The sequence below is a fragment of the Oreochromis niloticus genome, linkage group LG15, assembly GCF_001858045.2.
Source record: "Oreochromis niloticus isolate F11D_XX linkage group LG15, O_niloticus_UMD_NMBU, whole genome shotgun sequence".
Classification (NCBI taxonomy): Eukaryota; Metazoa; Chordata; class Actinopteri; order Cichliformes; family Cichlidae; genus Oreochromis; species Oreochromis niloticus.
Window position 1 is genome coordinate 6,446,700 of NC_031980.2, and position 10,473 is coordinate 6,457,172.

Genomic DNA, 10,473 nt, shown 5'->3' on the forward strand with positions numbered 1-10,473 from the left:
TATTATTCAGTTCCTTTCTGTAGTTTTCTCTCGTGAAGGAAATCCAAAGACATTGATAAGTGACAATGGCTCCCAATTTCTCTCTGCTGAGTTCGCTGACTTCCTCAAAAGCAGGGGAATCCAACACCTGAGATCCTCAGTGTATTACCCAAGAGCTAATGGGGAAGTTGAGAGATTTAATAGATGCGTTAAAGATTGCCTACAGACTGCTTCAATTCAAGGACAACCCTGGAAGTCGTTCCTGAGAACTTACCTGATGGATTACAGAGCAACACCTCATTCAACAACTGGAGTTTCCCCTTCAGAACTGCTCCACGGACGACGAATGAGAACAAAGTTACAGGTAATGGATATGCCTGTTCCTCAGACAGAGAGGCATACCATGTGCGAAAGAGTTAAGAATAAGCAAATGAAAATGAAAGAATACACCGATGCTCGCAGACACGCCAAACTGTCCAACTTCCAGCCTGGTGACAAGGTACGGGTTAGGAAGCCATGGAAGGTAAAGAAAGGCGAGTTAAAGTTTTCTAAACCAAGGACTGTCATGACAAGGAAAGGACCAAATACTTATTTGCTGGATGATGGAAGGACCTGGAACGCCTCACACTTATCTGCTCTGTCAGAGCTGAACACAGGTACTGAATCTGACACAACAATGGACTGTCATAAACCAGGAACTGATCTAGCATCTAACTCTGATGAGTCTGATAGTAGGCTTAGGCCCACCAGGATGAGGAATCCACCTTGCTGGACCCAAGACTTTGTCATGGGGAAGTGAATGTTATAGAGTACTGTGAAATATGTTAAATGTGTATTAGGTGACATACATCAGAATGATGAAGTCAGGTTCATGTAAGAAATCCTTGTTCAAAGGGGGAAGATGTTGTGTCCACATACTATTGCATTTGTTCTGTGATGCATTTACCAGAAGCGCTAGAGGGCGCTAGTGAGTATGTTGTTGTTGTTGTGGCTTTTGAGAAGAAGAAAAGAAAAAATAAAGAAAGGAGTTATCTCCGGTGATCCTCTGTTCCTACCTGCGTGTGTGTGTAATGCCTGCTGAACTTACACCATACAACAACCACCCATAAGGCAAAAAAAATGTTTCAATCTTACTATGTAGCGCCAGAGCTCATTCTGCTATAACTGCTAATAAGCTACTTAATACACTTTATACAGTAGGCATTTTAGTGAGACTTTAAAGCATTAGATTAAAAAATAAGTTAATGAGAACATTTAAATTATTCTGCTTTGTTATGATATAGTTTCCCCCTTTGGGGGAAACAGAACTAAAAAAGCACAGATATTATGATCACTTATGTATCATTTGGTTTTCTACTTATAAAATCTTTTCCATTTCCATCTATGATCTTTTTAAAGTGTTTGAATCTATATAGTTTATGAATACTTGTCAAGTGTGGGCTTTGCATTACAGTCTTAATCTACTTTCAGGTGTTTTTGTACAGAATATAGAAACTAAAGACAGAAATATTAGCTGAACCAGTGCTGTTCCATAGAACAGGCTATAGTGGATTATCATTACACTGGTGTTTTGACGTGTTCAGGATTCCAGAATCACTGAAAATAGATTACTAATAATAATAATAATAACAACAATAATAATAATGATCAACAAGGCACCAGGGAAACAAAACGATCCATCATTCAAAAATAAACCAAAATATGAGAACTAAAAATACTGGGTCAAAACTGACCCAGAACCGTGACAATCTTATCTTAAACCCTGACTTTATTTGTGTGTTGTTTTTTTTTTTTCAGTTGTATTAGATAAAGTCCTGACTGGTGTACAACCACACAAAAACTAATATGTCATGTCATGTTTTCACATTCTTTTAGACTTGAACTGATGATAAACACACAGACAGTACAGATGGAGACAAATCAAGATAAACTGTACTTGTTTTTTACTGTTTCTTCCACTTAAAGCTGAAGCTGACACAAGCTATTATAGTTTCTTTTACTTGTAGTTGCAGGCATTATACTTTCATTGATTCATTTTTTTTCAGTGAATTTTGAAACCAGGAAACTTAACCAACTCTGATTATCTCCACTTGTACTTTCAGTTATGTCAACACCGTAATTCAATAATTCTGTTTGTATCTTGGAGATGGCATCATTATTTTCCTGACATGGCAGCAATCCAGGGACCTTCTCATGGTAGAAAACATGAACACACAAAACGACCTTACAAGAATCCTTCCATGTTTTCGCTGAGGATACAGATCTGGCTTCATATGCGTGATGCATCACAACCAGTATGACAGGTTTATCACCTGCAGTACAGAAAACAAAAAACAAACAAACAGCTGATTAAGTATAAATAATAATGAGGTCTCGTCACAAACCACATAAGATTAAGGATCATAAAGCCTCATATTTTCGTTAACCACATAAATATTAGCCGTCATTCATGTGGATTTGTCGGTTTGACTTTAAAATCATCATTAGGTACTTTAAGTTCATATTCTCAACCCCCAAAATGTAAATCATTAAAAGCTTGACTGAGCATTTTTCTCTGAAACATGGATGACCAATTAAATTCTTTTTCTTACCTGTGACTTGGGCCATGGCTGCCTCAACATCTGTCCCCGTACGTGAAACAACAGGACAGAAGACGATGATGACCTCACCATCGTCCTCATTGAGCAACTTCAAAATTCTATCCCCGCTTGAAGTTGTTACTCTGTCCAGTAGCTGCTTATCGGCATCAAAGGTTACTCCGCTGACCACCATCTTGTACGTCACTGTGGTTTTAAAAATAATTGAGCAAGATAACAACACAGTAGAGAAAGATGAAACTTACCGGAATACGGTAGGAATTTATTAAAATAGCATAACCCCCCCCCCCAAAAAAACCATTTTTGGCTAACACTTTCTGAAAATTACTAGCATAAATAAGAGCCCTTTGTGGGATTTTTTTCTATAAATTCTTCAGTTTAATAGATTAATATCTTTAAGCATTTTGGGTTACCCTAATGTAAAATAAATATGTTATAACATTCTAGAAACACTATATGCACTCAGGAAAATATACATTTTACAATATGCAACTAAAATTAAATAAGGGGTTCATGGCTAATTTTAAGGATTTATTTTTCAATACAATTCTTTGAGTTTTAAAAGCATTCATTTATAGAGGAGAAGCACAGCATAAAGATTCTACTTACTTAATATCTAAGAGTGGGTTGAGTTAGATTTTAGATTTTTTTTTTACACACATAGTAAGTGAATATTTAATTCTATTCCAACTAGAGTCGAAAACCTTAAAACAAAGTAATACAACTTATAAAAAGAGTGTCGATACCAGTTTACCTTGTCTTTTCTTTGTCTGGCCATGAGTGGAAGTGATAGAGGGTGCAGAAGGTGTCCTATCTGACAGTCACATAAGACAGCAAAACAGATAAAAAAAAGAAAAAAAAGAAGAAGTATGTCATTGAAGCGTAAACTTTAAAAAGTGAGATTTTTTTATGGAGAGTTAGAAGTTTGGTTACTAAGGAACTTCACTGGACCAGAGGCAGCTGAGGTGCTTAACAGAGAACCTGTTAAATACACAGTTATAATGCATTTACTCCAAATTAAAAAAAACAAAAACAAATGAACGTATAAGTATATGTAAAAATCATAATAAAAGAAACTAAATGTGGGGCCGTCTGAACACATGCAACATTATGCAACTGTAAGAACAGTGTAAGACCTCAGAAAGAACACAACAAGAGTTTGTAGGTATTTGTGAAAGGCATGGTGAAATGACTGAAGGTGAAGAGAAAATCTATCGTGTGATTGGCAATATAGCAGAATTTTGACTAGACAGCAACAATTCTCTGCTTTACATTTTTCACGTGTCTCTGAGTCCTGTGTTTGAAGAACCTCGCTAACTTAACACCAGCTAATTTTGTGGTGGCAACACAAATCAGATTGATCTTTGCAACTGTTTTCTTGATTTAAGCATGCAATCATTTCTTTAAGGCTTTAAATCTAATAATATATTTATTTTATAAATAGGCATTTGAATTATTGAGGGAAAAAAAAGGTTTGTCATGCCTGTTAATTTGGCCCTGCCATGGGCAGAATGACATGTTAAAGAGACTTCATGTCCCTGTTATTTGCATTCTGTGGATTCATGTAAAAAATTAATGTTTTAAAGGCAAACAAGACTGAACAGATATTCTGTCCCAGGACTCTGTCTCCATTCAGAGCCCCATGGCTTATGCATGTACAGCTGAAATGGACTGGAGCAGATGACAAGCTTTATATATATTCTGTAGGTAAAATCTGCAGGTAGGTGTCTGACGTATATTTCAGTCAACGTTGTTGTTGCCTTTGCCACATAAAATTCAGCTGAGAGGGCAAAACCCTTATATGCTTCTTGGTGCCTCATTTAGTTTGCAATATCTTTTTAAGATGTGACGTTTCCACAACAGCATGTCTTCAGCCAGTTACATTCTCTAAAGAAGACAATAAGACGTGAAAAAATATGAAAAAATAAAAACACCTTAGCCTAATCATGTATTTAATAAGCTGTGAATTCACATACATGTTAATAATGAAGAGAGTAAACATCGAATAAATCCTTATACTTACGGTAAGTTGAAGTGTGCTACCCACTGTTAAAGCTTTGAATCTGCACTCATGAACTTAAAACACCTTAATGTTAGGCTAAATATAAAGAACTAAACCTTTGTCTTGGTCCTGCGATGGTTGAGATTTCCTCAAGTCCTCCAGTAGATTGATATGAGCATCAAGGAAACCTTGCACTGTTTTCATTTGGGTCTTCATTTCCTTCAACATTTTCAGGTAATCGACCAAGACTCCATTTTCCGTTAAGGCAGCTGGATGGAAAGTTTAAGGTTATGTATAAAAATCTGCATATCATATTTTCAGTCTGCACGGAAACACCGTAAATCCATCCATCCATCTATTTTCTTCCACTTATCCAAATCCACAAATGCAAGAGCCAACAATGTTAGCAGGCCTGTACTTACCCCTGAGAGATTCATGTCGGATGAAGTCCTTGAATTCTTCTATGAGCACATCAATTGGTTTCTGAAGCAAAAATCAAACACAAGTGTTTATTGTCCAGATCTGACTTTCTATTTGTGTTACACATGTCCATCTGAATCTCTCTCCCATACACAGCTTGCTTACTTACCTGCGTCTGTATTATAGCAAAGATTTCCCTTCTCCATTTGATATTTTCAACTCCAGGGAACAGCTCACCCAGCTCTTGTAAAGTCAGTAACTGGAGATCTGAGTCAGCTCTCAAACCTGCCTCTGAAAGAGCAGATCTGTTATTGATCAAATAGTCTCCTGATTATACAAATTAAAGTTATTATTGCTTGTTGTTGTCATTTGTCGCTGTATAAATAAAATTGAATTGAATTATAATTCAGTTTGTGGTTCTGTTGAGTTTTTTCTTGTTAGTTTTACGGCGTAAACCGTAGTCCAGGTGTTTCTAACACCTATACTCATTTGTTGCAACAGTGGAGCCTACATACTGTAATATATTTATGTATATATTTACATCTTATATACTCTAATAGTGTAGAATAAATATTCTCAAAACACTGCCACTTACGTTCCAGTACAGAGGCTGCTTTTCCATCCTTGCTTCTTATTTTCTTAAGCAAAACATCCATGATTTCACCTGCAGAAAAGAAGAAAAAATCAGTGAAAACAGATGTTGGACATTTCTCATACTGTATAGTTCCTCTTTCTGTTCTCCTGTTGGATTGACATGACATCTAAACAACGTGGAAACAGACCTGCTGCGCCAGCTGGGCCTGCAGGAGCAAAAGAGAAGATGCTAGGATGGAAAAAAAAAACCCTCAATACTGTTAGATGTAGATATTTTTGATCATATCGTCAGTCTATTCTAGCTTGATCACAAAAACGCCCACCTTTTACAGTCAAAGAAAAGTGAAACTAGACTGACTAAACTCTTTGGTCATGCTATGATGTGGCAGGTGCTTTAAGCAACCATTGGTTATTGGAGTACATGAGCAGCCCCGCCCACTATGACCACTAAAAGCCTGGGTCCTAAATATCCAATATCCATGCATTCTGAGTTAAAGGTATATGTCATTTTTACACTAAGTTAAACGAATTTGTGAGGTCAGACGCTGATGTTGGACAAGAAGGCCTGGCTCACAGTCTCCTCTCTAATGCATCCCAAAGGTGTTCTGTTGGGTTGAAGTCAGGACTCTGTGCAGGCCAGTCAAGTTCTTCCACACCAAACTGGCTAATCCACATCTTTATGGACTTGTGCACTGGTGTGCAGTCATGTTGGAGCAAGAAGGGGCCCTCCCCAAACTGTTCCAACAAAGTTGGGAGAATGAAATTATCCAAAATGTCTTGGTTTGCTAAAGCATTAAGAGTTAATGCCAGTTGAACTAAGGGACCAAAAAAAAAAAAAACCCACACCATAATCTCCCTCTCCACCAAACTTCACAGTATTGCACTCAGTGGAGTAAAGCTTGGATCTAGCTGCTTGGCTATGGAAATCCATCCCATGAAGCTCTGTATGCACTGTGCTTGAACTAATCTGAAGTCTGTAGTGATTTACTCTGAAGAGGTTGCCAACTTTCTGCAAACTATGAACATCCGCTAAACCCGCTCTATGATTTTACATAGCCTACCACTTGGTGGCTGAGTTGCTGTCATTCTCAATCATTTCCACTTTGTTATAATGTTGCTAAGAGTTGACTGTGGAATATTTAGCAGCGAGAAAATTTTACGACTGCACTTGGTAGACAGCAGGTGTCTTTTCACAATACCAATTCACAGAGCTCCTGAAAGTGAACTATTCTTTCAGAAATGTCTGTAGAAGCAGTCTGCATGGCTGGGTGCTTGATTTTATACACCTGTGACCATGGAAGTGATTAGAACACCTGAATTCAATCATCTGGATGGGTGAGTGAATACCTTTGGCAATATATTGTGTATAAGAGTGTATTGACCTAGATTTTTGAGATTTTTTAACATATAATAAGTGAATATTGAATATTGGCTGGAGTTGGAAACCATAACAGCTGGTCAGTAATTCAACCTTACATTCTAACAGTGAAGAGCTAAATTTACCTTTTCTTTTCTGTGGATGGTCACCAGTGGAGGTAGTAGAGGGTGGGGGCAGCATTGAACTACTGGTACTTGTATCTAATAAACATTCATGTAAAACAGCATTAAAATTTAATAATAGCCATACATAGCTCCATATGCATGTGTCTGTGTGTGACTGGAGTGTAAAGTAAAAGAAAGTGAAATTTACCTTGTTGTATTTGTGGAGGGTCACCAGTTTGGCTATTGTCACTACTTGACAAAGATCCTGTTGAGAACAAGGGTATAACACATTTACAAGAAATTTAAAAAGAAATCTTATGAATGAATGTAAACATCTTAACTGTACTATAGTAATACTTTACCATATAGTCATATACTATAGTTATATACTATATGTAAGAGGTTTCTGAAAATCTATCCTGTGAATGGCAACATAGCAGAATTTCGACAGACTTTACCTTTTCCATATGTTTGTGATTCATGTACAAAATGTAACACTTGAAGCAGACAGCTAACTTAATACCAGCTGATTTTGTGGCAGGAATATAAATCTGATTAAATGTTTACTGTTTTTATGAACAATTCAAACAAGTGAGAAATACATAAAATCAACTGAAAGAAAGCCAACAGCATTTGAATTACTGACTAAAAAAAATGGATGGCTGTTCATCTGTCCATGACATGGACATGTTAATTGAGACTTCATGAATCTGTTATTTCCATTCTGTGGATTCATGTAAAAATAAATGTAAAAGCAAACACGGCTGAGCAGTGGTCATATATTGTGTCCATTCACTATTGAAGACATGGGTTATGCATATTCAGCATAAATGGACTGGATCATATAAAAAGCTTTACTTATGTTAAGTTGAAGTGTGCTACCCTCTGTTAAAGCTTTGAATCTGCACTCATGAACTTAAGACACGTTAATATTAGGCTAAAAAACCAAAACTGGATTAAAACCTTTGTCCTGGTCCTGCGATGGTTGAGATTTCCTGATGTCTTCCAGTAGACGGATATGAGCATCAAGGAAATCCTGCACCGTTTGCATTTGGTTCTTCATTTCCTTCAACATTTTCAGGTAGTTGACCAAGATTCCATTTTCCGTTAAGGTAGCTGGATGGAAAGTTTAAGGTTATATATAAGAATCTGCATATCATATTTTCAGTCTGCACGGAAACACCCTAAATCCATCCATTCATCCATTCTCTTCTGCTTATCCAAATCCATCAAATGGAAAAGCCAACAATGTTAGCAGGCCTGTACTTACTGCCGAGAGATTCATGTGGGATGAAGTTCTTGAATTCTTTTATGAGCTCACCAATTGGTTTCTGAAACAAAGAAAAGCAAACAAAAAGCCCTGATTAAAACATGTTTATTGTACACTTCTAACTTTCTATTTGTGTTACACATGTCATTCTGAATCTCTCTCCTCTCAGTTATACACAGCTTGCTTGCTTACCTGCGTCTGTATTATATCAAAGATTTCCCTTCTCAGTTTGAAATTTTCAGCTCCAGGCAACAGCTCACCCAGTTCTTGTAAAGTCAGTGACCGGAGATCTGAGTCAGCTCTCAAACCTGCGTCTGAAAGAGCAGATCTGTTATTGATGACGTAGTCTCCTGATTATACAAATTCAGATCATTATATTTCAATTTGTGGTTCTGTTGGTTTTTTTCTTGCATAAATGGTAGTCCACGTGTTTCTGACACCTATACTCATTTGTTGCAACAATGGAGCCTACTTACTGTAACTATGTGTTAAGATAATCATTGTGTGTACTCATGTTGTACAGTGTGTTTAGCTGCATTATGGTTACTGTTGTTTAACAGAGAGAGAGTATTTTAGTTGTCACCACAAGGAGGCACTGTTTCATTGTAAGGGCACGTATGCTGCGTCATCACGCCCCTAAGAAGAAAAACTATACCACAACAAAAAATGGCACCCATGAGGAAAGTTTTGCGGCGTGTTGATGTGGAATAAAGTTCCCAAAATATTAAGGACATTTTTGCCTCCGTCGTCATTTTCCTTCGAGTTGATCGCTGTCGATGCTGCAATACTCAACACTATGTATAAAAATATTTACATCTTATTTACTCTAATAGTGTAGTATAAATATTCTCAAAACACTGGCTCTTACTTTCCAGTACAGATGCTGCTGCTTCATTCTTGCTTCTTATTTCCTTAAGCAAATCATCCATGATTTCACCTGCAGAAAAAATCAGAGAATACGGATGTTGGACATTTCTCATACTGTATAGTTCCTGTTTCCGTTCTGCTTTTGGAACGACATGACATCTAAACAACGTGGAAACAGACCTGCTGTGCAAGCTGAGCCTACAGGAGCAAAAGAAAAGACGCTGGGATGGAAAAAAAAACCCAAAATACTGTTAGATGTAGATATTTTTGATCGTATTCTCAGTCTATTCTCGCTTGATCACAAAAACGCCCACCGTTTACGGTCAAAGGAAAAGTGAAAGTAGACTGACTAAACTGTTTGGTATGCTGTGACGTCACAGGGGCTTTAAGCAACCATTGGTTATTTCATTTCATTTCTTTATTTATTTCACACATGGTTCAACAGTGTTTCAATGTTCAGTGTTATTGGAGTTCATGAGCAGCCCCGCCCACTATGACTGCCAAAGAAAAGTCTTGGTCCTAAAATATCCAAAGACATGCTCACTTTGTTAAAGATGCACATAATTTTTACATAAAGGTTTTAGCACAACGACCAACACCATGTCACGTGATGTAATCATGCAATGTGTCTCATCTTTAAAACTTTAAAAGTCTGTGTAACAGTTAAGTAAGGGCTTTATTGTTTCACTCACACTCCCACAGCATCAGTCTTCAAGACTAAGTTTGTGTTACAGAGCGAGATTGAAAGAGCTCAGCATGCAAACACTTAAAACACCAGCAGGGTGCAGCAGTGCACAGGTTTTCTTTGCCAGTGCAACCTGCACAAAGTGCACACACTGCAATACATCTCAGTGCAGGTTTGCACAGTAAAAAGACTTTCCTCCAAATATGCTGCCAGTAAAAAGACTCCAAAAGAACACTAAAGGGCGTTAATTTGAAAACTAACAGCAACAAAACTAAGAAATGATTTCCTTTGTTTCATGTGCTGTCAGGATATTTAAAGGTGAGGAACCGTTAGTATTAACCCATTTAATCTCAAATTTTCCCCTGCAAAATAAGTGCATGCATTTTACTCCTTAGACGTCCCCTACACACAATATGTTTAATTTTGTTAATGTAACAGGCGGTTAAAACAGCAACAATTGTTGGGATTATATGGGTTAACACAATACTTGAACTTTGAGCATATGTACAGGATGTTCTTGCAGCCTCTCACAGTACAGCATGGACTCCCTCCGCTCATTAAGCTTTTTGCTGTTTAA

The 10,473-nt window shown here is 37.2% G+C and overlaps 1 protein-coding gene across 2 annotated transcripts; it reads right to left on the reverse strand.

The window, feature by feature from the left end:
- Positions 1-1,210: 1,210 nt before the first annotated feature.
- On the reverse strand, positions 1,211-9,562 carry LOC112841729 (uncharacterized). 2 transcript variants are annotated; one of them, XM_025898925.1, is made up of 14 exons: positions 9,392-9,561; positions 9,213-9,281; positions 8,537-8,658; positions 8,345-8,405; positions 8,038-8,190; positions 7,283-7,339; positions 7,096-7,170; positions 5,594-5,662; positions 5,168-5,289; positions 5,001-5,061; positions 4,695-4,847; positions 3,331-3,390; positions 2,571-2,762; positions 1,211-2,291 (listed from the first exon to the last, which is right to left on the reverse strand). In XM_025898925.1, exons 2-14 carry the CDS (start codon positions 9,271-9,273, stop codon positions 2,011-2,013), a joined length of 1,467 nt encoding a protein of 488 aa, XP_025754710.1. In that variant the 5' UTR covers positions 9,274-9,281; positions 9,392-9,561; the 3' UTR covers positions 1,211-2,010. The 2 variants fall into 2 exon arrangements, with proteins under 2 accessions (XP_025754710.1, XP_025754711.1); XM_025898926.1 differs by lacking the exon at positions 1,211-2,291 and having other exon boundaries at positions 2,627-2,762; positions 3,331-3,386; positions 9,392-9,562.
- Positions 9,563-10,473: the final 911 nt, after the last annotated feature.

What these genes read in the sequence shown, in the direction of transcription:
- LOC112841729 (XM_025898925.1), bottom strand. Translation starts at nt 9,273, where the DNA reads ATGGATGATTTGCTTAAGGAAATAAGAAGCAAGAATGAAGCAGCAGCA. An exon ending in CCCACATGAATCTCTCGGCA is followed by an intron (nt 8,191 to 8,344) that starts GTAAGTACAGGC and finishes CTTTCCATCCAG; the next exon opens with CTACCTTAACGGAAAATGGA. An exon ending in CCGACATGAATCTCTCAGGG is followed by an intron (nt 4,848 to 5,000) that starts GTAAGTACAGGC and finishes CTTTCCATCCAG; the next exon opens with CTGCCTTAACGGAAAATGGA.